Here is a 23,312-nt window from a genome sequence, read left to right as displayed (position 1 = left end):
TGGATTGGTTTAATTTTTATTATTAGTTATTATATTGGCATTGTGCGCCTACTATATTAACTTTTATATAATTTTTTTTATTATATTTAATGGGAATGGAGCGATTTATCTTATAATATTTTTTAATAATATAGTCGATCTAACCCTTTGCATGTTATAAGATTTTTTCCAAAATGCTAAATATAATAATGTTTTCTACATGTTTTTTTTTTATGATCAAAGTTTTTTGTTTTTAAATTTTAAATAATAATAATTACCCAACTTGATATCGGCGTGCGATATATTGCTCTTTAACGATTGATCGACAATCGAAAGGCTAACAGCTGATAATAATCATTTTAGCGATTTCTAGCTTGGAAAATAAATATATTAATATCGAAGTACCATTGGGCCCGATAGTCCTGACAAATAACGCTTCGAAATTGAAGACAGGATAATAAGTTTTTTGTGTGGATTTATACTATGGGCGGAACTAAATGTTGTTTTCGTGACTGCGCGGTCGCATCAGCCCGCAATCCCAGAATGCATTTCTTTAAATTTCCGGTTAAGGATCCGAAGAGGTTGAAGGCCTGGGTAGAAAATTGTGCAAACCCTGATGTCTCAAATGCTTCATTGGGCAAATTGGCAGGAAAGGCTGTTTGTGCTAGACACTTCCGGGCCGAATCTTTTATGAACTACAAAATGGATAGACTTGCTCCCTTCCAGACGCCTACTTTGCTCAGGATCAACAAGGATCTCGCCCTGGATTTCGCTAGTCTCGACAGCAACGGGGAGGCACTCCTAGTAAAGCTGACGCCACCAAAGCAACAACATCTTGTACCACCCAAGGGTTTCCAGTGTCCCCTTGGATTTGTTGATGACGATGATGATGAAACCCAAAATGTGGAGGCAATCAGGAAAAAGACCAGAGTTAATGTAGACCAGAGGGTTGAGAAATCACAGGAAACGCAATCAGCAAAACTAATGGATCTGACTGAGGTTGAGGATCACCAACCAGCGGATGAAACCAATGGAACTCTTTATTTGTTGAACTCTGAGCACGAGCACTCAGTTCTGAACCAAGAAAAGGCAGTGGTGGAGAACCAGAACTACACTACAATAACGAGTGGAGATTCGGTTATGCCGCAAAACATTCTTGATTTAATTAGTCAACTGCAACCTTCAATGGGCATTAAATTAATAAAAAGACCAGTGGAAATTCAAACAATAATTGAGATGGACTTGGATCTGAATGAACAGCAACTGCCAATCGAAAGTACTGAAGGTAATACTGAAGAACAGATAGAAACCAAAGGGCCAGAAAACTGCTATATACCAGCAAGTTTTCGGGAGACAATTAATAAGCAAAGCGTTCCGGTGAGCCCAAACGAAACAAGAAACGCAGATCGACTCAAGATGATTAGTGATATTGTTCAAAAACGTAAGATGCAAAAGGAAGTAGATTTTCAAGATGATAACGTACTCAGAAGTGATGAGCAATCTACTCAAGAGCAGCCTAAAAGAAGGAAACCAATTGAAGAAGCCCTAAAGACTGAAATCGTCGTTCAAGCTGGGCAGACGACTATAAGGAGTAAGCAGAAGTCTGCACCATGCGAGAAACCAACTCAATCAATCCAATCTGTCCTTAATGATATTAGTTTAAAGACTGCATCTGTTTGTTTTATAAACCAGGAAGATAATTTAAACTATACTAGTGAAAGTGAGGATGAATCTGCCCCGTCAGAAAAACCGTCTTCGTCCGAGGATACTCTGCGTGAAAAGCTTCATCAGGACTACAATAAGCTTCAGGCAGAATTCGACAAGCTCTCGGAGGAAAATGCCAAACTAAAACAACTCCAGGACGAACTCCTAAAGACTCACGCGGCTCCTCCAACCAAACCAGCAGCTAACTCTTTAACCAAACAACAGCTTTATATGGGTATAAAGAAGTACCTGGGCCCTACAATGGCCGCCCTGCTGCGCATGGAAATGTTTGGAGGCTCTGAAGATCGCACTTGGAAGGATGACGAGCGGGAGTTCGCAACAGAACTCCTTCAACTGGGAGATGAGGTATACAAGTATTGTTGCGACGAGTGGAGGTTTCGGCTTCCATCGATTCGGATTGCCCGATCCTGGCTGGAGAAAAGAAAAACAGATGATACCGAAGATTTTCTTGATTTATAAGCCTATTTTATAATTTTTACCATTGTCATATAATTTATATTTTAGTTTCGTAACATATTTAAGTGTTTTGTCAAGTTAGTACAGAATATTTGCATCTTTTCCAACTTATGGCCGATCTATGTTTGATAATAAACGATATTCTCTAACTTTGTAAGTGTGTGAAAAATTGATGTTTTCTGAAAGGAATGATTTACAAAATAAATCTTTCAAATAAAATTTAAACTTAATGGTATGAAATCCACATTTAATTGCCATGCATAAAAGAATGCTTGCTTGTTAGTTCAAGTGACAAATGATAGAGTCATCAGTTGCCGTGGTAACGCAGATCTCCTGGGTGGACGCGTCGCAAAAATAACCATCAGGACAGCTTCCTGTGACATTTGTGGGCGTTAAGGCGCCAAAGCAAAAGGCGAATGTGGATCGCGAGGTACATGCAAAGGTGTAATTGGGAGCACACTGGCCACAGCTGTCCGTATCACCACAACTGGCAGGAGTTTGACTTCGTTGGAAACATATCACAGGCTGATCCGTGCACACCAGTCCATCCGTGCAGATGAAGGTCTGGTTGGTAACCGGCTCAGTGCCACCGAAACAAAGATTATATGCGGTTTGATTGATGCAGGATGCGTGATTTGATTGGCATACGTTGCAGTCTGCCTGGATCCAAACGATAGGCAAAGCCACTAAGGCAATCTGAAATTGGGTGATTTTATCCATTACATCAAGTTCTTTTGAAACATGTAATTCCCTTCGATTTGAGAACTATAACTAGGATTTTACACACTTACCAACCCCAAGAACTTGTACATCTTCACAACTTTGCGGACCTTCTGTGAATGATCACACATCTACGTCTAAGTCTTATTTGTACATTTTGGAAGCGGTGCCGAATTTTGTTCTATGACATCGTAAAATTTCGTAGCCTTGGGTAATAAGAACAGCTAGTTATCTTTTTATGGGCGCTAAACAAACGCTAACTGAAGGTGTGGACCGGCTTAGCCTCTATAAAGAGAATTGGCACCACGTCGAAAAGTCATCACAAGTAAATCGCTCTTCCCGGCAATCAGACAAATCATGCTGGCGAACATCACACTAGGAGTGAGTCAAGGGCATTGTAAGTAAGTAGAAAGTGATCCACTTCTCTGGTAATTATAGGTCTTGCTGCTCATCTGGATTTCGGGATGTTCTCTAGGGCAATCCGTTTGCTCGGATTGTTCCTCAACAAAGGAACAGTACGCATGTATCAATGAAACCGCCTATGGTTTTTGCTTCGGCCAGGAAACTGTATACGAAAGTGCAGTTGAAAACTGCCAGGATGGGTACTACTGCGTCCTAGAGGGATTCTGTGCACTCATGGATTCAGCGGAAGTGAGTTTTAGTGGCATAGCTCTGGGAAAATTTGCCAATTCTCACACTTCTTTTCCCACAGCCGGCCTGTGTCCCAGATAGTTCAACGACCACAACGGATATAGTGACAGGTTGGTAGATATAGCACTTATTTTTATGGGTTTATTGCCTGTGGTTTAACTTAACTTATACTTAAAAATGGAAGATTCGACAACCGATTCGAGTACCATGGAAACTACAGATATTACAACGATCGAAACTACGGAATCAACAGAGTCCTCGGATTCCACTACTTCTGAAGTTACAACTGATTTGAGTACTCAGGAAACCACAGGGTCAACTGGGACCACAGAGATCTCAACAATGGAAACTACAACTGATTCGACTAGTACGGAAACCACAGAAACTACTACAATGGAAACTACGGACTCAACTACTTCTGCAGTAACAACTGATTCGACTACCCGGGAAACCACAGAATTCTCTACCAAGGAAACAACAGAGTCTACAGTAACCGAAACACAGTCAACGCCAGTTACGACCACTGAAACTACAGTAACGGAGACCTCAACACCTCTGATTACTACACCAGATTCTAGTACAGATTCCACTACGTCTATTATTACAACCGATTTAACTACTCCTGCCAATACAACAGATTCAAGTTCTCTGTCCACAACTCTAGAACCAACTACTGCTCCAATAACGACTACTATATCTTCGGAAGTAGACCCCAACGTCTACTGTGCTAAGCTAAGGAGCAAAGGATACTATCGAGTTGATACAGATACAACGTGCCAAATGTAAGTATTCTTCAATTAATTCATCATCATATTAATTATAATTACTCCTTTTAATTTATAGGTATGTCTACTGCTATAAACTGAGCCAGGATTACCTAGGTTGGCTATATTACTGCAGCACGAATGAATACTACAATTCAGAAACACAGGCCTGTCAAGCCACTAGACCAAGCAATTGCTAACTCAAGAATTTTTAGTGATTATATATGTATGTACTTTCTTCAACATGTTTGCATCAGCGATAACACGCTCTTATCCGTTGAAAATAAATTTAATATTAGGTCGAAATAGGACCGGACACTTTATCCTCAAGACTGTTGATTTATATTTAAATTACACTTAAAAACTAATGTATGATTATACCAACCAACATAAGCTACCCACATATTTCTAGATACCTAGCCATTATAAACGAGAGTGTTTGACTAAATTGGAAAACTTTTACTTCCGATTTAATGGTATAAATACTCCATTGTACAAAATATTTTAATAATTTAAGATATAGGTCTATTACACGATGAGTATTATTATTTTCTCGTGCAGGTGAAGCTAACTACGTTTGTATGTACATATAACATATGCTACATCACAGTTACTAGGTATTACAGGCAACCAACTGGTTTATTGATAGTGCATAAATATAGATCAGCATCGAAGTATTGTCCACTTTTGCAGCTTTTAATTAGCGCATACGTTGAGCTATTAGATATATAGCAATACACAAAACTGCATGTAAAACTCCAATTTAGTACTTCAATATAAATTTGTGTCTTTAAGGTTGCTTACGTGGCGCATGTTGAATCGTTTTGATTTGCAATTATGACCGTTCTATCCACATCTTGGCAGGCCTTCTCGGCACTCCAAGCTTCCGTTTCCAGATCTCTCAGTCCAGGAGCTGGTAATGCAACCAGACAATTCACTAGGAGCTATTATGTGATTAAATGTATCATTCAGAGTTTCAATCAGGATTCCTAGCATAGTTACCAGGGATAAAATAAGACTCGTCCACATTGTCGGTTTAACCTTGCTTCACTTTGCTCACTGAAACCTTGAATCTCCCGAGGGGCCTTTAAATACGGGGGATTTAATCTATAGCACCGTTTATCTCGGTACATTTTGGTAATGTACATATTTAATCTTTTTTGCGTACTTTTATTAACTTGCTTTTTTAGTTATAAAAATACATACATACATATATGTTTTTTGTTTACGAACTTTTCTGAAATATAAAAATTTCCGGAGAAATTCTGAGTGCTCTGAAGAATAATAATATGTTGTTTGATAATGCAAATCTTTTATTTCACAAGCAAAAATGTGTTCCTGGTATTTAATTTATATGATTTGTTGTTTTAGGGATATCTAATGTATGTGCATATTTTTGCCTTCTTTAAATGGCAGAATAGTAAAATACTTATCAATTCCTGTCTCTTTTATTGACATAAATTACGGCTTTTGTAAAATTTAAATTCTAGTATTATCCCCAAACCCACAAAGGTTCTTAAATACCTTTTTCCCCAAAAGACTTAACCAATTAATAAAACTACTATATCTGTATGCTTGTTATTAATGATTTATTGGCAAACGATGCATCTGATAATATAGAAACCTCTGAGCTTAGGTGCAATAATCAGGCTTGGTATCATCGCAGAGTTTTTCTTCTACATTATAGTATTGGTTTGTTTTGCAACTCTTTATTAAAGCTAAAGTTGAGTCATTAACGACATAACAGTATAAATATCTAGATGATTGGAAAGTGTTAGCACATTTTTACGTTCCGTGTCATTTTTACTTACGTAGCGCAGGTCGGATCATCTTTGTTTTGAAACAAAGTGTTCTTGGTGACAGTCGAGCAGGTTTCCTCTGCACTCCAGGGCTCGGCTGTGGTCGTGCTGGCGGTCGTCGTGGTCACGGTGGTTGTGGTGGCCACAGTGGTTGTGGTCACTTCCGAACATCCATCCGGTTTTGTGGAAGTGCAAACCTTTAAGCTTGCACTGAAATATTGATTAGCCTTGCACGACGTGATTTTCGTAGAATGTGTTCCCTCACTATCAACGGTACATGTTATATATCTAAAATATGTCATATAATAATGAGTTTGTTCACCGAAAGGTTACTACTTGGGATATCTACGTTGCACAGGTTGGATCATCTTCGTTTTCAAAAAAGGTGTTTTTTGTGGCTTGCTGACAGATATCATCGGCGTTCCACGGACCCTCCGTCGTGGTGGTGGTGGAAGGGATCTCCGTAGTTGTGGTGGTTTTAGGAATTTCAGTGGTTGTCGTGGTAGTCGGGATCTCAGTTGTTGAGCTGGTAGTTGAGATCTCTGTAGAGGTAGTCTGGATTTCAGTAGTTGTAGTGGTAGTCGGCATCTCAGTAGGTGTAGTGGTAGTCGGGATCTCAGTGGTCGTGGTCTCCTTTTCTGACTTGCAAACTGGATCGGCATTTAGATAACAGGTGTAGAAACCATCGGTGCAATAAAAATCCGTTGGACATGATAGGAAATTATATGATGGCACTCCTGGAATAAACTTTGCTGAATAATCTCCTTATGTTTATTAATTATTAACTCACCGTCATAACAGACTGAAAAAGTGGTTTCATTATGACAAGCCACTTTGCTGTCACTTTGGCACACATTGCACGTGCCAGCTATGTATTGGACCAGGAGCTTGAATTTTTAAGAAACTAATATTAACCAGACATTATTACGGCTTAAAGAAGTTACCAGTGAGATGAGTGCCCTTAACCACATCTTTTTTGTCTTCAGTCGCTTTTCATTCTAAAATACTGGAGACGAACGAATCACCTTATATGTATCTTCAGTTATCTTTAGAGACTTGCCCAAAAAAAGTGAGATATTTTTATGTATGTTTACTTAGTTTTATTGCGGTGTTAGGCTTTGCGTCAATAAATAGTACAAGGCTACAAGTAATTTATAAAAAATATATTCACAAATTGAAGGCGCGTTTGTTAGCTGATAGCAGAGTACGATTGTGGTTTTCAACATATATAGGAATTCATAGATTCGAGTCAAGTTTACAAAACACCAAATAAACGGATTTAAATATACATCTTGTCTTACCAACGAAAAAGAAAGCCTTTCGCTTAGGACGTAACATTGAGGCATTGGTATTGCTAATTTGTAACATATTTTTTTTATAGTTTCGTGTATATAGGGGTGTATACTGGATATTTATGAGTTCGCTTATTTGTAGCGTAGTCTTCTTGATTTTTTAAATTGCATAAATAGGTACAAACTATAGTATAGTACATATTCTTATTGTAAATCATGTCTTAAGGCAAATCATAGCGGTTTAAGCAGCACTTTACATTTACATCAGTAACTAGCTTAAGGCAACATCGATGTTCTAATGCGTTTAAAAAATAAATTCGTTAATTTCTAAAACGAAATAATACTTCGTCAGCAAATGCATTATATTCAAGTTCATGTGGAGGACGTATACTGTTTGATTGTATCTCTAGACGCAACCGTATTCATACCAGATGCTATTGCTTTTATCTTCGGTCCGCTTCCTCGCCGACTTGTCATCTTGCAAGGGCGTCCCGGAGACGCTGCCGCTGGCCTGCAGCAGTGGTGATTGATCTCCGCTATTCGAGGTTCCTCCGATCGTGGTGTTTATCCGGTTGTACATGAGAAAGGTGGCTGGACCCACTGGGGTACTGTTTTCAGTGCTCTTCTGAGGCGTTTGAGGTTCTGCGGACGTGGTAGTTGAGGCATTGCCAGAACCGCTGCTTCCACCTGACTGCGGCTGAGCTGAGTTGGGACTGGAGCCATCCGGAAGCTTTTGGTGCTCATCGATAAGATAAACGGTGCGTCGAGAGCCGGCTGTTCCGAGTGTTAGACTGCTGCCCGTCACGTCTGGCGCTTCAAGACTGCTGCGAAGCAAATAGTTTATCAGTAACAGGTTTATTAAAATTATTTTACAGTTTTGAGGAGCGACAACAAGAAGATGCAAACACGCATTGTGCAGAAGGAAAAGTGGAATTGGGAGAGACAATTGCCACTTGACAACTGTAATGATCGGTTTCAATGGGCATGTTTTAATAGGATTTAAGGATTGTTAAACATCTAAAGCGCATACCCGTGCACGCTATTTCTACGTGAGTTATTCAAATCCGTACGTTTCTGAGCCTGGAGGCTACTGCGTACGGCGCTGCCGCGTTGGATGGAGTTATCCAGCATATCCCTACTCGTACATAATAAACAGTTTTTGGTGCGAGTGTTGAGATGTGTATAATACATGTAAATAGAAAAACAACCATAAACCAAAATATCCACAAAACCATATTTTCTCTCCCAATTTTATGGCTTACCGCTGCAGACTCTGCCGAAGTGGAACGTTCCTCTGAAGCAGATGTGTATCTGAGGCAATAGACAGTGGCTCTTCATTGCTATTATCTGACTCATTTCCGCCTGATTCGGAACCGATCACAAATTGAGAATTTGTACGGGCATCATCCACCCAGGAGCGACGGTTCTAAAATAAATAGGTGGGATTTTATGTAAGCATTTTTATTCAAATATTAGCTGAAGAAGGATCTATTACTCTAGTTTGGGTTTAGATTATTCGACTTCAAAGTGTTCTTCTAGCAAACTTACTCGACTGGGCACTTTATTCATTAGATCCGAACTAGCCTTCTTTACTCTTCTAACAAGCATACTCGCAAATGGTTTTCTGCAATGAATATGGGCACAGTTAATAACAATTTATTATCGTCTGTTTTGATATTTACTTCTTATGCACTGTGGTCTCCGACTTTTTGTAGTGCTCCATAATTTTCTCTTCTAGTTTCTCCTTCTGCCTTTTTAGACTGTGCACTCGTTCAGTGTAGTTCTTCTCCTCTTCATGGAAATGCTTCTTGTCTTCCAGGGATATTGCCAAAAGTTCCTGATACTGGGAGAGCAATTGCGACACATTGTCCATCAGGGCCTTGCGTTCTGAGTCCAGCTCAGCATTGTTTTGAATTAACATCTACATGCAGAAGAAAATAACATTACGTAAAGAAAATACATTTGTACTTATCGACATACCTCACAACGCTGTTGAACTTTGCTGTATTCCACTTGCAGGTGACGCACTTGATCGCTCTTGGTATTTAGCTCACCGGAAAGCTCAGTGTTTTGTAGCTTGAGACTGGAGTGCTCCATGCGTACCATCTTGTACTGCTCCTGGATGTTTTTGTACTCGTTTTTGAAGCGGTCGCTGGTGGCGAAGAGATTGCGGAAGTCGTCTGTAAGCTTGGAGTGCTCGGTGCGAAGGATTGACAGATCTTCGCTGCAGGTCTTCATGTTGCTGTTCTGAATTGTCAACTCCTCGATGCGCTGCTCCAGGGCCAACTGCTGTTCACGAGTGTCGCGCAGTTCCTGTCGCAAATCTCGCACTGCTGCTTTCAGCTGCTCTTTGTCCTTGTTAAGCGACTCGTACTCTGCGGAGAGCTGATCATGTAAACACTGCAGCGTCACCTGATCCTGAAGTGCATTCTTATGCTCCTGTTGCAGTGAATCAATCTCCTTAAGCAACGTGTCTTTTTCAGCAGCCAGCTGGGAATTAGCCAGCTGAAGGGCTACATGCTGGGTGTTCAAGGAGGTTATTTGCGAACCCAAGGCAGCCACGTCCACACTAAGGCGGGCATTCTCTGTCTGAAGCTGTGTGTTGGAATCCTTAATACGAGTCAACTCTGCTGATTCTCGGGCCGGACTCATTCGCAACTTGTGCTCAAAACGAAGTTCCTGGGAAGAAGGTTGCGTTGGTGGTGGAACTGGAGCAGCCGCGAGTTCAATGTTCTTTTCCACCGTGAAGATCTCTTGACGGTGGCACAGGACACACATGTCCGATTTTACGCCACCCTCCTGCTCTTCCTCTTCCTGCTGCTCACGGGTCACGTTCAGCATGATCTCACGTACCGTTTTGAAAGTCTCCGGATTACGCACCAGTTTCTCCACCACATGTTCCACATTTAGCTCACCCGGTTCTTCATCGGCTAATCCCAGCTTTTCCAAGTTGTGCCTCACTTTCTTTGTTACAAGGGTACCAGTGACCAGGTCGTTACGAAGTGTGCTTATCATCTCTTGATCAATGATGCGCTGCGAAGCCAGCTCTTGGTTTTGTTTTTCTAGTTCCACAAGCTTCTGATGCATCTGATCCGAATCTTCAAGGGCCTTTCCGAGTCTTTGAAGTTCTTTGCTCTGTACATCCAAACGGGTAATACTCTCGTCTAGCTGCACAGACTTTTGCTCGCTGCCCTCCTTTAGCTTGGACACTTCTTTAAGCAGACTGGCATTCTCTCGCTCAAATGTTGAGACCTTCGCTTCGATCTCATACAGTTTTTGTTTTGTCTGCTCGTACTGCTTTGATTTTTCTAAGAATTGCTCTAGTTCCTTAGCCTTGCTCTCCGCCAGACGTTCAAGGTCGTCGGCCCTTCGTTGGATACTTTCGTTCAGCGTTTGGATACGTTGCTTCTCCTTGTTTAGGGTTTCAACATGTTGCTCGGCATCAGAAAGTTTCTGACGGTCAGCATCGCGCTCCAGGCTCTGACGATCGTAACTTTTTTGACGACTATCCACGGCGTCCTGCAGCTTTTTGTTCTCCTCCAAGGCATTTTTAAAAACGCCTTCCAGTTCGACATTCTGCTGAGTAAGACGCTGGATATTTTCCTGCATTTGTTCGGCTTTTAAAGAAAGCTTCTTTTTCTCCTTCTCTAGTTCTAGCATTTTGCTAGTGGACTCATGGAAGCTGCTCTCTTTTAATTGCTCGAGGGCAGCAGTCAAGCGACGATTCTCCAGTTCCAACTTGAGAGCACGGGTTTGGGCATTGTTGGTTAGCTGTTCAGACAGACTATTGTCGCCCGAATTGCAATCGTCTTCGTTTTCGGAAAAAGATTTATCCATATCCATCGTGGAGTTAAGATTTCTAGCTACTAGTTGGAGTTGTGCATTCTCCTCAAGCAACTCTTCTAGCTTAGAGCGATCTACGTCCCGTTCGAGTGCCATGTCGTTGAGTTTTTGTTTGTATTTGATGATCTCAGACTCCAGGGAAATGGCGTGCTCTGACCTTTTGCGGTATCGCTGTAACTGCTCTTCCAGCATTTCCCTGAGGAAATAAAATATTACTGGTCAGTATAATCAATGGTTAGGTTTTAAAGTAGTATACTTTGATTCCAGCAGAACACGGTTATCCTCTCGCAGTTCCTCAACGCGGGATTTGTAGAAGTCAGAGTCCCCGAGCTTTTCGCGATACTTTTGAACCTCAACCTCCAATCGATCGGCTCTTTCGGCTCGTTCTCTGAGGATGTCCACTTCGTCGCGGTATGCTGATGCCCGCTTTGCCTCCGTGAACCATTCTTGGCTCTCCTGCCGCAGCTTGTCAAAGCGAGCCTTTTTGTCATCTAGCTCCTCACGTAGTTCTAAAAGATTCTCGGACTTTTCCTCGCTGAAAACAGGGTGACGAATTAAGGTAACTAAATACTCAGTAAACTATAACTTTTCTTACAGTTCTTGACGCAATTTTCGGTTTTTTGAACGAAGATCCGCGCACTCCACAGCAAGGTGATTGCTCTCAGAGTTAGAAGATGATGAAGGCGTTGAGGTGGCAGTTCCATTCGAAGGAGAACGTGGAACGCTGACCCCTGGGCCACACTCGACCAGATTGTCACTGACTGTCATTTCGGTCTCCACGCACGCTAAGTCGATCCACTTCAGATACATGAGGTCCCTTTCCTTGGTGAGGCGCAGGATGTGCGTGTACATACTCTGCGGGGTCAGCCGCTCTAAAGAATCTTCCGTAAGCACCAAACTATGACTGTCGGTGACCTGTTTGATCAGTGCCACAATAGCGTGTTGTGTCTCCAGATCGAGTTCCTTGATTCGTGCTATAAACAGCTCCTTGTTTGGGCATTGTACAGCTGCTCCGAGAAGCAGGGTCAGCAAGGTTTTCATCTGATCCAGGCCATTTCTGCTTTCCGGATGATGACCCAGGGTGAAGGCATCAGGTAAAACTAATATTGTCTGACCTAGTTCTTCCTCAAAGAGGGACTTAAGATTCCTTACGATGCACTCAAAGTTTTTTGCCCTGGCAATGCTGAGGGATTTCCCGTTTAGATCGTTAAGCTCGCTAGGATTATTTTGGGGTTCCGGATCAATCTGCAACCAGACACTGTGAATTATGTGGCCATCTAGCAGGGAAGTGTATCCCGCGAGCAGTTCGGCACGTGGCAGACATGATTCCAGCTGTAAAAGAAGGAATTACCAGTTTTTAGATACGAAACGCAACAAATAGCGGGCGTGAATATGTATATTCGCTGGACAAGAAGCACACAAGCGGAGCTCATTACACTCCTCCTCCGTTTGTTTTTTACCGTAAGCCGTCTTGAGCAAGTTACAATGACCTTGGTTCTTTTGCGACTGCTGCGGAAAGCAACATAACTACGTACAGTTTGGAGCGCAATAATATGAATAGGAATTGGAGTTATAAGGTAAATTGAAAAATTAATAATTATATTTGTTTCTAACAAAAAAAAAGAAAAACGTTTAAAAAAAGATAAACTCCATTTTTTTAGATAACTTTTACTTCCATTGTTTGAAAATGTAAATTTTTGTTCTATTTTGTTGACCTATGCTGTGTGTTTGAGTGAGTATGTGAGCAGGTTGTTCTCACGACTCTGTTGTTATTTTTGCTGTTTTCGCCGTTTCCATATGAGAGTGCTTGGGAATCGAACACTTGGGTTATTTATGCCAAGCACATAGGCACACTTGCGATGCAAATATCGAGCATGTTTATCCATATTACCCGTAGTACTCACCCAAGAAACGAGTGCTCCATTTATGAATTCGTCAATTTCCATTGGCGTCGCGGTCGTCGTGCCAGCCATTGTTGTTTTTGTTATTGGACGGGTAGAATAGGAAAATGCAGGTATATGTAATTGTGTGTGTGTGCCGCTGCACCTGTCACAATGGAACAGCTGCGGCTTTTCCAAACTGCGATTCTATGTGATAGTCTTTATTTTCCCAATAAATGTCCCGCAACAGCCCCCCAAAAATCATGCCAAGGATGTAGCATTTTAAGTCACAGGAAGCACAAACACATTTAGATCACAGTTGTAACTTTACAAGGTTTGCTTAACAGCACTTTGGGATCGTATTGGGTTTAATTAACAAGTCAACAAGAAAAACTACAAGGCGGATCTACAAAAATAGCGAAAATCTTTTTCGGGAAGACTGGACTGTTGGAAAAAAGCATAATTTGTGTGATGACACTCCACCACTGTTGCCAACTATCGATTGTAAACGGTTGATGGAACTAGAGATGTGTGTATGGAGAAACTAGCTATATTTAGAGGTATGGCTATGTAGCTAGTAAATAACGATTTTTTAATAGTGAATAAAAATAAAATATTTTGGATAATTGAAAATTCCATATACCAGCATGGTATATGGTAGGTCATTATTTATGTTTAATTTTATTTGAGAAAAACTACCCTCAAAATGTTAAGAGTCTGTTTTGGAATTATTGAAGTAATCGTAAATAAGGCTCGTAAATAGAGCTGTCGATTGCAGCTCTTATCGATCGATAACCACTGCCAAACAGAATTTGAATTTGAAAAAGAGTAGAAAGCTTTTGCGGATCGGAGGAGGAGGAGGATGCTGGGCTGACGAACCAAACGGAACGGATTATTTAACGCGCCGCAAAAATGGCAACGCTTGCAAACAAAATTAAACAAACGCTACGAAAGTTACATTATTAGGAATTACTCTATCTGGAGTTAAATTATTTAAAGTTTAAAGTGTCTTCATTGGCAATACAAAACGACGGGTTAAGTTAATTTCGACTGTCTATATATAGATCATCTGTATAGGCAAGCACAATATTGCAAATAGGTTAAATATCTAAATATCTCGAAATGGGAAATCAGCCGGGAAAGCTACACACCCATCCACAGAGTGGTCGACCCAAAAAGAATGTCCACTGGAAGTCCGCAGGCAAGTAGAAACTCCGTAACAAATTGATGTCCCAGTAAGTATTCCTGCACGATTTTTAAGATATTAGAGGGGGCCTCAGAGACCAGACAGGCCCACATAGCTGGCAGGCTGGTGGGAGCGCTAGAAATGCGTCTATTTATAGCCACTCGCACACTCAGTGGTTGCCGTTTGGCCCCAAAATCTCAGAACGTCAAAGTAATGTTGTCGTTCGAAAAGCGGAAGAGCCGTTATGCTGAGATATAAAGTGCGGTGGGTCTATTTTTTAAGGCTTAAAGTCGTTACAGTATGACTGATGGGAAGGGATGATCCAAAACATTTATAAATAGGGCTTACATTTTTTTATATACCTTATTTTGTTTTTCTATCAGAACGACCTTCACCACCTGGCCGACCGATTCTAACGCCAGTAGCACTTCCGGAACAGCAACCAGATGTGGTGAATCTGCGCTGGGATCGACCACTGCATGATGGAGGTTCTCCTATCACTGGCTACACTGTGGAGCACCGGCGCATGGGATCTCCCCATTGGGTGAGAGCCACGCCCACTCCTGTCGATCGCTGTGACGTATGTATCAGTGGATTAGAACCAGGATGGCGTTACCAGTTTCGCTGCTTTGCCGAGAACATTGTAGGTCGATCCGATGCCAGTGAACTGTCCGATCCACTGACGGTTACGCTTCAGCGAAATGCTATTACCGTGCCGCGATTCATTGACGAACTGGTGGACACGGATGCAGTGGAGGACGAACGCATAGAGTTTCGAGTACGCATCCTGGGCGAACCGCCGCCAGAAATCAATTGGTTCAAAGACGGTTACGAGATCTTCAGCAGTCGACGCACAAAGATCGTCAACGATAATGACTCCAGTGTTTTAGTGATCCACCAGGTAGCCCTGACCGACGAGGGCGAGATCAAATGCACAGCCACCAATAGGGCGGGTCATGTAATTACCAAAGCCAGATTAATGGTGCAAGCACCGCCTAAGATCCGATTACCACGCACTTACGAGGATGGACTGATCGTTGAGGCGGATGAAGTGCTGCGCCTCAAAGTGGGCGTGGCCGGACAACCACCGCCGGCAATTACATGGCTTCATGAGGGCGAGGTTATCCCTCCTGGTGGGCGCTTTGAAGTGAGTTATCTAATTAAATAATAAACATAGATGATTTTAATCATAAAAAATACAACATTATTTAAAAATATTTCTTAAGGGTTTAACTTTTGCCAATCCTTCTAATCGTTTAACTCCCATTTCAGATCACCAACACTGAGAAGAACTCGCTGCTCAAGATCGACAATGTTCTGCGGGAGGATCGCGGAGAATACATGGTAAAGGCTTGGAATCGATTAGGCGAGGACAGTACATCATTTCTGGTCACTGTAACGGCTAGACCCAATCCCCCCGGTACTCCCAAGTTGAATATGTCCTTTGGCAAGTCCGCTACTCTTTCCTGGACGGCTCCACTTGACGATGGAGGCTGCAAGATTGGCAACTACATTGTGGAATATTTCCGAGTGGGTTGGAATGTTTGGCTCAAAGCGGCTACCACACGGGCTCTGACCACTACGCTTCACGATCTTATCGAGGGCTCGGAGTACAAGTTTCGGGTGAAGGCAGAGAACCCTTATGGTCTTAGTGAACCATCGGGAGAATCGGAACTTCTCTTCATCCCAGATCCCAAGAGGGGGATCACGAAACCAAAGTCAGCTACCAAGATTGCAGGGGATGAAAGGGATAAACCCAAGGCAGAAGCTGGAACAGTACAGGTCCCACCGCGTCGGAAGACTTTGTCCCCACCTCGTCCCCATGCAGATGCCTCAACGGGAATGTCACCTAAGCAATCACCCAGTGTAAAACGCAAGCCCAAGCCCCAGCTAGTAGACAACGAGCAACTGACGCATGAGATGTCCTACGGAACTTCGGATCAGGCATTAAAGATGGATGTAAGGAAGAGTCCCTCTTTGAGCAGTGCGGACTTAGCGAACAAGACCACGTCAGATAGTTCTAATCCGAAGCTGAATTTTACCCTGGTGACTACCACTTTGGCGCCGGTGGAGAAGTCTGAACCATCATCACCCAAGTCACCAATTACCTCCCCTTTGAAACTATTCAATCCCAAACCATTGGGAGTTCCAAAGGATAAGTCACCAGTGCAGCCACGGCCACAGCCCTTGCCCACTCCGCCAAAAGAAAAACCGGAGAAGGCATCTCCTAACCGCAAGAGAAGTTTAAGTCCACCCAATAAGAGACAACCACCTCCGCTTCGCAAGAGTCCTACGCCACCGGAACCCATAAAAGTTACTCCAGCTTTGTTAAGAAGTGCCGAGCCCGTTCAATTGGGAGTAAATCAGAATGTGAGACGTTTCTCTGGACAGACCCTAAGCCCGGCCAGAAATGTTCCTACTCTGGCGTTGGCAGTAGCTTCTGGGGTGTCAGCTGTAATTGGTGAGAAGCTTCCCACCATAGAGATTAGTGCTCCACCAACGCCACAGGAGGAGGAACCTCCAATCTCAGAGACAACTCCATCGCCGGAACCACCTCTAAAGTCCAACGCAAGGCGCTTCTCCAGGTCAACCGACAAACACGATGATGTGCACACCAGTAATGAGTTCATGCTGGTCGTCTTCGACAAGAACAGCAAGGTCAGGGATAAGGACAGTACGTATCCAGTTATATGGATTTCAGAATTGAGGATCACCAACTAACCCACAGTCACTAACTTATGTATATCTTGCCCCAACTAATCCCATCCCAAATTTCTCGCCCCCAGAACAAGATTCCTTTGAGTTGGACCTGGAGGACGCCATCCAGCCACCACCCATCTCGATTTCAGCACCGGATTTGGCCTTTCTGGAGTTCACCAACTTGCACACCACTTTCCCCCTGCGCCGTTCTGTCAGTTCCACGGAACTTCTGTATGAAAGGGCCATGGCAAGGTTTTATGAGGCAGTGGAGCTAGAGCAAGCTTCTAAATCCCGCAAAACGTCACAGGACAAGCTGGCCACTCCAGCTCCTCATCAAACTCCTGCTAATCTTCGCAAGCGTCTTGGTTCTATTTCAGAGGCTGAGCGGTTGTCTTTCGAAAGAAGGAGCGAGCTGCGCCGCCAGTCAGCGGATATGGTGTCCATTTCACGAAAATGGGATTCAAGGGAGAATGTCAGCGAAATGGGTAACTTGACTCGCATGCACACCACTGGGCAGCTGACCTTGGAGACACGAAAGGATCTTAAAGAGCTGGAAGACCAGGAGGAGTTGGAGGAGGAACATCTGACTGAGAGCACAGCAGATGATAGTGAGGATATGGATATAGATTTCGATGAAGATGTAGAGTATCCGCCACAGAAGCATCTGCAGCAGCAATCTAGCAATGATCTTGGTTCGGATTACACGGAGAGTACTGCATCCTCAGAGCAGGACTCCATTGAAAAATTCAAGATGGAGTTATTGGCCCGCACGCGTTCGCCTAGTCCCAGAGATCTTGAGACCTATCATCCGCGTACCATGGGCGCAGGAACCTTTACGCCATACAGGGCTCCTACTCCTGAGCAGGCTGCCGTAGTGCTTAACCGTCCAGTACCACTGCCCAGTCCAGATTTTGTTCCCAAACCGATCCTTAAGAGGTCCTCTAATGAGCATGTGGAGCAGTCTGTTAGTCCTCCCCCGAGTGGAATTATAACCGAAATAATTCCGAGCATAGTACCTCCAACTCCAACTGTGACTGCCAGCAATCCCAGTACTCTAAAAATGGATCTGGCCAAGGGAATCAAATCATTTTTCAGCCGGGATAAGAGATCAGCTACAGAGAAGAACACTGAGGCAAACGAGGGGATTTCAAATCCTCACGAGAAAACGAATGCAGCTGCCATTGCGGCGGATTTGGAGGCCAAGCGAAAAGCTAAGGAAGAAGAGGAGCTGCGTCGCAAGGAGGAGGAACGTCTTATGCAGGAGGAGGCCCATGCCGCTGTGGATCATTACAGCGATCTGGTAAGGGAAGTGGGTGGTTCCCACAAATACCATACACCCCTCTACCTTGACAGAGATGAACTGAAACGAGCTGCGGCTAAGGCAGCAGCGGAAACGGACGAGGAGGACATTCTTTCCCACGCGGAGGAGCTGAAGAAGAGACTGGCGACTGGCGGCAACGATGACATGTTTCTGGCGCCTCCAGTAGTCAGGGAACGACGGCTTTCCATCTCAGAACGAGAGCAACTGGTTCATGTCCGAGATGCCGCCAGTAATCTCGCAATCCATCGATCGCCAGACAGTGCTAAAGTAGAGCAGGAACACGACTCCCCATCATACCAACACGATGAAGAGCCGGAGTACCCCACTGTTCTGGTGGTGCCCCCACCGAAATCGAAGAACAAAACCGAATCTGAGACTGAGAGCGTCATGAGCGAGATGGTGGAAGCTCGTCCAGATGCCAGGGGCCGAACTCGTTTAGTAAAGGTAAAGAGGGTGATTAGACGGAGGGTTCCCTCCAGCACTCGATCGCGGGATGCCTCACTGACCAGACCTCAAATTATGGAAGTGGAAGGCAACTCGCAGTCAGCCTTAATCCTCTCCGCTGCAGACAGAGATCTGATACAAAAGGCGGCCGCTTTGGCTATCGTCCAATCAGAAGAGCAGGCCCACGAGAAGGTTCGCTCGGCCCTCAGCTACTGCACGGATTTGGTACTCTTCCTGGTCGCCTGCTATGTGTACTTGTTTAAGGATGCACGCCTAGTCTTGCCCATTCTGGGCCTCATCATCTATCGGCAACTGGGTGAGGCTGTGAGGGGCTACGTGCCTGGCTGGCTGCGCCGTAGAATCATCGGAGATGGTAGTTAGACCAACCAGAGCCGAACCCCACCCCCTGCTCATACTCACATGCGTTTATCGGTTAAGTTAGTTTTTATTACATACGACTTATTTATACGTCTTAAGGTGAAGTTGAAGGTATCCCCCCGAGTACATCGTACTAAATTCTGTATACGTAAAATCCTTGCAACTCCTTTTCCGGTTTTCATTTTAAGATCCTCAGATCTATTCAAGTCTATTAACCAGTAATCATTCATTGAACTTATCATAACTAATTTATCTCTAACATTTCATTTTGCAAGGATAATTGAGCATAATCCCCAAAAAACAAATCAAAACCATATATATCCCCCCTTTTTAAATTGCTTTATGTATGTATGTGGAGCTATATAAATCCTTATGTTATGAAGTGTTCGTTTGCGGTTCTTTGTGGTCTTTCCGGATTGTTGGTGATTCACTTTAAAAATAAAGCTTAGCATGTTATAAATTCATATATTATAAGTACTTTCTTTGGTCATGTTTGCGAACCGCCAAAGACTTCCGTGGGAGATGTGAAAGTGGGTAAACCCATAAACAGATCGAATAGCGCTTATCAGATGACGACAATTGTCAACAGAAATGCTGCGCAAAATTCCGGGAGTCGCTATCAACAGATAACAAGAATAATAAATGGGGGGATATAAAAGCGTATCCGAATTTTATTTGGTAGTCATCTCTCGTAACCATGGTCAACACTCTGGGCTGGCTCTTTCTAATCACTCTTGCCAGTGGATCCCTGGCGCAGTGGTCTCCGCAGCTGTTGGGTCCAACTGGTGGACTTTTACCGCAGCCTCCGCCTGCCCCCTTTGCTCCGGCGCCTACTCTATCGCAGGATCTGGAAGAAATCCAGCGTTTGATCCAGTTCAAGCCCTTGAACCAACTTATTGAGCGCTATCTAATCAACGATGCCCAGTTCCAGTCCTTCGTGAGAATTATCAACAGCAATGTCGGATTTACTGCCCGTTGGCGCCTACTTTCGCAGCCGGAACTCATTATCTTCCTTCAGTGGACGGACCAGCAGCTTATGGCCTCGGGCGGTTCCTTTGAGGTGGAGGAGCAGAGGCTGAAAGTGAGTCTATTGAATCGATTTCCATACTGGTCTGGTACCGTCTTTGGCCTGCAAGGATTTCTCAACGAGGCGCAGCTGTACTTTCCGCTTTATGCGATCCGAGCGCACACTAATGCCAAGGCTCTGCAGCAGGGAATATTCGCCCAGTTCTGGTTAAGATTACAGGGTTTAAGTGCGATGTATGAACGCTGGCTGACTTCAGTAGAAACAACACAGGTTCTTGCTGAACTTCAGAAGGCGGGAATCAATACGGTCCAGTTGGACGGCATCATCCGAGAGCTCTTCGGTTGGAATGCTGTAAATGCCACTGTAGAATCGTCTACTGCTGCACCTGTAACTTCAGTTGCCCCAACCGTAATCCCGGGTGCAGTTCTTCCCCCAGTTAACACTATTCCTGTGGTTGTCTAGGTTGCCATAATACAGTGATGGGAGTGCAACACAATTATTGGTAGGATTCAAGAAATATATAAAGGTACAACTATATTAATACCCACATCCTACTAAGAGATGTACGCTATTTTTTTAAATAAATTTGGGATCAACGATTATTTAAAAGGCCTATTCCTTGGAAATAATATTTATCAGGTATTCGAGCGCAAACGGAATGAAAGTCAATAGAAGGTTAACAAGAGGTCAAGAAGTGATTGAGTATTCATAGAATATTACCTAGATTATTGCTTCCCATCACTGTCCATACAGCTATCATATATTTTGGATAATCATTGCCCTAGCAACATTAGACACAAGTCTTTAACAATCAATGGGGACTAACTACATCTACTATACGTAAAACGTAAACCGGATTATGCGTAATTTTTTAGAACTTAAGTTTGCCCAGCGTGTCGGACACTTTTTGGGCATTGGCCCCTTTCTTCTTATTGGTCTTAATGGGTGCCACTGGGGCTTTTGGCTTCTTCACCACCAGATCCTTGTGTAGGCTCTTCAGGCTGGCGTCTACCTTCTCCTGCTTGGCCTTCACAGATTCCTTGATCTGTAAATTAAACATTTATGTCTGTCGGTTTTTACTCTTTAGCAGGAGTTAACCAACTCACCTGCTTGAGCTTGCCCTGCACTTCCTTGGGCTTCTTGCCCTTGCCTTTGTTACCGTCTCCCACTTTGAAAACGTTCTTAGTCTTCTTTGACTTGTTCAGAGGAGTCTTTGGCTTAGCAGCTCCAGGAGCTACCTTTTTGTTGTTTGCCTTGTTGCGACCCATCTGAAAGTAGCCAGACAAACAGACTCAGTTTAATTGTAAGTTATAATTTTATTGTATCTATTGTATCAAGCACATTTAACTTTTGTAGTGACCATCCTCTCCTCCTCCGCACAACGCTTTCTTGAAATTTCAGCCTCCTTTGGCGTAGTTAGCAATTTAAGGGATAGCTTAAAGGAAACCCTGTACATATCCTTGTTTGGGGCCACATTCCTCACAAAATTAATTCCGGAAAGGAGGTTTTGGTCAAGGCTGGCTCCTAGGTTGCTCTCTACTAGTTTCTGCACCAACCCCTTCGTGTTCTCGCCCTTGGCAAAGGAGTAAACATGAACAGTGGGAAACGTGACGTTTGCCGGCAGTTCAGTCATTTCCTCTGCTTTATAAAGACTTCGAAATGCATCCAAGAACTCCACAGCAATTGCTGGTAGATTCATTGTTATATGGATGCCATAGGAGGAGGTATCTGTGGTTAACAGTCGCTTTAGTAAGTCCTCCCGCAGCTCTTTGAGTATAAACTGCCTGCCATCCTTGTTAAACATTTTTATATTGGACAAGCACTTATTTCTCTTGGAATTGTGTTGGAGCCAGTGGAAGCTCTCTGGATTCAGGTCATTGGCCAAAACATGGCAACGTTTCTTGGCAGCAGGAACACTAAACGGACCCACGCCAGCAAATACGTCATAGAGGACATCTCCTGAGTTTAGCATCTTGACAATCCTTTCGTGCTCCGTGGAGAGCCGAGGATTCCAGTATACCTTTGAAAAGTCAAACTCAAACGGTACTCCATTCTCCTTGGTTTCCACCTGGTACTCGGGATCCCCACAAATTAATTCCAGCTGGAAGTTACGGTAGGTATTATCAATGGAGGATGCTTTGTTGACCACCGTACGGCAGTTGGGCAATTTATCACAAAGCACTTGGCCAATGAGTTCTTTATACGGCAACAGGTGTTCTCGGAGATTGAGGTGGGCAATGTGGCCTATGCGGGAGTACGAGGTGAGACCCTCTTCTTCCGTGGGCAGCACGCTTTTTAGGATCTCATTGGCAGACCAGTTTTCATAGCCCAACTCAAGTTCAGCAAAGCAGAAGTTCTCTGCGGTGATGCCTTGCTTTTGCAGATCCTGTGTCGGTAGGGATTCCCAATCCTTAATAGGAGTTGGATGAAGTAGGATCTCTCGAGATTTATCCACAGCTCGGACAGGATGTAGGTGCTCCATTTTCAGCAGGAACTTCTTAACGAGCGGCATCACTCGCTGCACTTGAGACTCGGGAACCCGTAAACGGGGTACTTTGACTGTCTTCTGGAATTGGTCCTTTTGGAGCTCCTGCATTCCGCGCACCGAAGCGGGAGGCTGCAGTTCTTTGGCGTCCATATTTCGAAAGTAGTGACGTAAACGATTCGTTATAATCGTTAATCCCGGGACCTTCAATTTGGCCACCATAAACATCCAAACACGTGCGACCTAGATTCTTTAGTTTCCAGCTTTTTCAGAGGATATAAATAGGGTTCCGATAATTTGGAAGAATCTATTTGTATATGGAGCTCTACAGATTCCTTAATGATCAATCAACCATTGAATATACCTCTAAAATCTTCAAATTCCGAGTATGCCCACAAGATTGGATGAAAAGCCAAACAAACTCAGTGTGACCAGACTGGTGATTAAGAAAAGACCCACCTTGCGCACACCTTGGAATATCCCAAATGTTCAGTCAAAATCTTGTGACTTGTTGTTCTGCTAACATCGGGAATCAATTCGGACAGCTTTTCAAGCGTCACCCGTCGATCTTTACGCAATTACCTTCGCACCATTCCTGAACTCAAGCAGTCTTCTCCGTCGCTGTACAAAGTTCGGAGTGAATATCCTTGGCAGACATTTGC

The 23,312-nt window shown here is 43.5% G+C and overlaps 10 protein-coding genes across 12 annotated transcripts; 4 read left to right on the top strand and 6 right to left on the bottom strand.

Annotated features, from left to right (window-relative positions):
- Positions 1-353: 353 nt before the first annotated feature.
- On the top strand, positions 354-2,317 carry LOC108108237. The gene has a single exon (XM_017216204.1). The coding sequence runs from the start codon at positions 463-465 to the stop codon at positions 2,161-2,163; it is 1,701 nt and encodes a 566-aa protein (XP_017071693.1). The 5' UTR covers positions 354-462; the 3' UTR covers positions 2,164-2,317.
- A 122-nt stretch (positions 2,318-2,439) lies between these two features.
- Positions 2,440-2,997, bottom strand: LOC108108238. The gene is made up of 2 exons (XM_017216205.2): positions 2,952-2,997; positions 2,440-2,856 (listed from the first exon to the last, which is right to left on the bottom strand). Exons 1-2 carry the CDS (start codon positions 2,970-2,972, stop codon positions 2,440-2,442), a joined length of 438 nt encoding a protein of 145 aa, XP_017071694.1. The 5' UTR covers positions 2,973-2,997.
- A 220-nt stretch (positions 2,998-3,217) lies between these two features.
- Positions 3,218-4,618, top strand: LOC108107701 (salivary glue protein Sgs-3). The gene is made up of 5 exons (XM_017215306.2): positions 3,218-3,261; positions 3,319-3,531; positions 3,593-3,641; positions 3,716-4,313; positions 4,375-4,618. Exons 1-5 carry the CDS (start codon positions 3,238-3,240, stop codon positions 4,493-4,495), a joined length of 1,005 nt encoding a protein of 334 aa, XP_017070795.1. The 5' UTR covers positions 3,218-3,237; the 3' UTR covers positions 4,496-4,618.
- A 115-nt stretch (positions 4,619-4,733) lies between these two features.
- LOC108107708 lies at positions 4,734-5,340 on the bottom strand. The gene is made up of 3 exons (XM_017215314.1): positions 5,298-5,340; positions 5,100-5,239; positions 4,734-5,039 (listed from the first exon to the last, which is right to left on the bottom strand). The coding sequence occupies exons 1-3, from the start codon at positions 5,322-5,324 to the stop codon at positions 4,916-4,918; spliced, it is 291 nt and encodes a 96-aa protein (XP_017070803.1). The 5' UTR covers positions 5,325-5,340; the 3' UTR covers positions 4,734-4,915.
- Positions 5,341-5,865: 525 nt separating this feature from the next.
- LOC108108094 (integumentary mucin C.1) lies at positions 5,866-7,159 on the bottom strand. Its single transcript, XM_017215990.2, has 5 exons — positions 7,039-7,159; positions 6,885-6,981; positions 6,444-6,831; positions 6,107-6,382; positions 5,866-6,051 (listed from the first exon to the last, which is right to left on the bottom strand). The coding sequence occupies exons 1-5, from the start codon at positions 7,063-7,065 to the stop codon at positions 5,928-5,930; spliced, it is 912 nt and encodes a 303-aa protein (XP_017071479.2). The 5' UTR covers positions 7,066-7,159; the 3' UTR covers positions 5,866-5,927.
- Positions 7,160-7,242: 83 nt separating this feature from the next.
- LOC108108092 (girdin) lies at positions 7,243-13,576 on the bottom strand. Of its 3 annotated transcripts, none has more exons than XM_017215987.1 (9): positions 13,134-13,576; positions 11,825-12,561; positions 11,486-11,764; positions 9,367-11,425; positions 9,069-9,307; positions 8,935-9,010; positions 8,649-8,812; positions 8,417-8,521; positions 7,243-8,210 (listed from the first exon to the last, which is right to left on the bottom strand). In XM_017215987.1, the coding sequence occupies exons 1-9, from the start codon at positions 13,200-13,202 to the stop codon at positions 7,793-7,795; spliced, it is 4,146 nt and encodes a 1,381-aa protein (XP_017071476.1). In that variant the 5' UTR covers positions 13,203-13,576; the 3' UTR covers positions 7,243-7,792. The 3 variants fall into 3 exon arrangements, with proteins under 3 accessions (XP_017071476.1, XP_017071477.1, XP_017071478.1); XM_017215988.1 differs by having other exon boundaries at positions 7,243-8,207; XM_017215989.1 differs by lacking the exon at positions 8,417-8,521.
- A 380-nt stretch (positions 13,577-13,956) lies between these two features.
- Positions 13,957-19,602, top strand: LOC108107853 (titin homolog). The gene is made up of 4 exons (XM_017215619.1): positions 13,957-14,310; positions 14,679-15,442; positions 15,568-16,969; positions 17,082-19,602. The coding sequence occupies exons 1-4, from the start codon at positions 14,232-14,234 to the stop codon at positions 19,139-19,141; spliced, it is 4,305 nt and encodes a 1,434-aa protein (XP_017071108.1). The 5' UTR covers positions 13,957-14,231; the 3' UTR covers positions 19,142-19,602.
- Positions 19,603-19,680: 78 nt separating this feature from the next.
- LOC108107857 lies at positions 19,681-20,767 on the top strand. Its single transcript, XM_017215623.2, has one exon. The coding sequence runs from the start codon at positions 19,836-19,838 to the stop codon at positions 20,625-20,627; it is 792 nt and encodes a 263-aa protein (XP_017071112.1). The 5' UTR covers positions 19,681-19,835; the 3' UTR covers positions 20,628-20,767.
- LOC108107860 lies at positions 20,617-23,108 on the bottom strand. The gene is made up of 3 exons (XM_017215627.2): positions 23,015-23,108; positions 21,272-21,433; positions 20,617-21,210 (listed from the first exon to the last, which is right to left on the bottom strand). Exons 2-3 carry the CDS (start codon positions 21,431-21,433, stop codon positions 21,037-21,039), a joined length of 336 nt encoding a protein of 111 aa, XP_017071116.1. The 5' UTR covers positions 23,015-23,108; the 3' UTR covers positions 20,617-21,036.
- On the bottom strand, positions 21,462-23,007 carry LOC108107855 (tRNA (guanine(37)-N1)-methyltransferase). Its single transcript, XM_017215621.1, has one exon. The coding sequence runs from the start codon at positions 22,876-22,878 to the stop codon at positions 21,499-21,501; it is 1,380 nt and encodes a 459-aa protein (XP_017071110.1). The 5' UTR covers positions 22,879-23,007; the 3' UTR covers positions 21,462-21,498.
- Positions 23,109-23,312: the final 204 nt, after the last annotated feature.

The sequence above is a fragment of the Drosophila eugracilis genome, unplaced genomic scaffold, assembly GCF_018153835.1.
Source record: "Drosophila eugracilis isolate 14026-0451.02 unplaced genomic scaffold, ASM1815383v1 contig_2088, whole genome shotgun sequence".
NCBI lineage: Eukaryota > Metazoa > Arthropoda > Insecta > Diptera > Drosophilidae > Drosophila > Drosophila eugracilis.
This window is presented reverse-complemented; position numbering and strand designations above follow the sequence as displayed.

Excerpts from the sequence above, each read along its gene's own strand:
- LOC108108237 (XM_017216204.1), top strand. The coding sequence starts at position 463 with ATGGGCGGAACTAAATGTTGTTTTCGTGACTGCGCGGTCGCATCAGCC.
- LOC108108238 (XM_017216205.2), bottom strand. The coding sequence starts at position 2,972 with ATGTACAAGTTCTTGGGGTTG. Across the intron at positions 2,857-2,951 it reads TGTACAAGTTCTTGGGGTTG|ATTGCCTTAGTGGCTTTGCC; the intron begins GTAAGTGTGTAA and ends ACCCAATTTCAG.
- LOC108107701 (XM_017215306.2), top strand. The coding sequence starts at position 3,238 with ATGCTGGCGAACATCACACTAGGA. Across the intron at positions 3,532-3,592 it reads CACTCATGGATTCAGCGGAA|CCGGCCTGTGTCCCAGATAG; the intron begins GTGAGTTTTAGT and ends CTTTTCCCACAG. Across the intron at positions 4,314-4,374 it reads ACAGATACAACGTGCCAAAT|GTATGTCTACTGCTATAAAC; the intron begins GTAAGTATTCTT and ends TTTAATTTATAG.
- LOC108107708 (XM_017215314.1), bottom strand. The coding sequence starts at position 5,324 with ATGTGGACGAGTCTTATTTTATCCCTG. Across the intron at positions 5,240-5,297 it reads CGAGTCTTATTTTATCCCTG|CTCCTAGTGAATTGTCTGGT; the intron begins GTAACTATGCTA and ends ATCACATAATAG. Across the intron at positions 5,040-5,099 it reads AACGATTCAACATGCGCCAC|TTTTGTGTATTGCTATATAT; the intron begins GTAAGCAACCTT and ends TTTTACATGCAG.
- LOC108108094 (XM_017215990.2), bottom strand. The coding sequence starts at position 7,065 with ATGTGGTTAAGGGCACTCATCTCACTG. Across the intron at positions 6,832-6,884 it reads TTTTTCAGTCTGTTATGACG|GAGTGCCATCATATAATTTC; the intron begins GTGAGTTAATAA and ends AGTTTATTCCAG. Across the intron at positions 6,052-6,106 it reads GATGATCCGACCTGCGCTAC|ATATTTATACTGTTATGTCG; the intron begins GTAAGTAAAAAT and ends CCAATCATCTAG.
- LOC108108092 (XM_017215987.1), bottom strand. The coding sequence starts at position 13,202 with ATGGCTGGCACGACGACCGCGACGCCAATGGAAATTGACGAATTCATA. Across the intron at positions 12,562-13,133 it reads ATGGAGCACTCGTTTCTTGG|CTGGAATCATGTCTGCCACG; the intron begins GTGAGTACTACG and ends CTTCTTTTACAG. Across the intron at positions 11,426-11,485 it reads CGTGTTCTGCTGGAATCAAA|GGAAATGCTGGAAGAGCAGT; the intron begins GTATACTACTTT and ends TTATTTCCTCAG.
- LOC108107853 (XM_017215619.1), top strand. The coding sequence starts at position 14,232 with ATGGGAAATCAGCCGGGAAAGCTACACACCCATCCACAGAGTGGTCGA. Across the intron at positions 14,311-14,678 it reads TGTCCACTGGAAGTCCGCAG|AACGACCTTCACCACCTGGC; the intron begins GCAAGTAGAAAC and ends TTTTTCTATCAG. Across the intron at positions 16,970-17,081 it reads CAAGGTCAGGGATAAGGACA|AACAAGATTCCTTTGAGTTG; the intron begins GTACGTATCCAG and ends TCTCGCCCCCAG.
- LOC108107857 (XM_017215623.2), top strand. The coding sequence starts at position 19,836 with ATGGTCAACACTCTGGGCTGGCTCTTTCTAATCACTCTTGCCAGTGGA.
- LOC108107860 (XM_017215627.2), bottom strand. The coding sequence starts at position 21,433 with ATGGGTCGCAACAAGGCAAACAACAAAAAGGTAGCTCCTGGAGCTGCT. Across the intron at positions 21,211-21,271 it reads TGCAGGGCAAGCTCAAGCAG|ATCAAGGAATCTGTGAAGGC; the intron begins GTGAGTTGGTTA and ends TTTAATTTACAG.
- LOC108107855 (XM_017215621.1), bottom strand. The coding sequence starts at position 22,878 with ATGTTTATGGTGGCCAAATTGAAGGTCCCGGGATTAACGATTATAACG.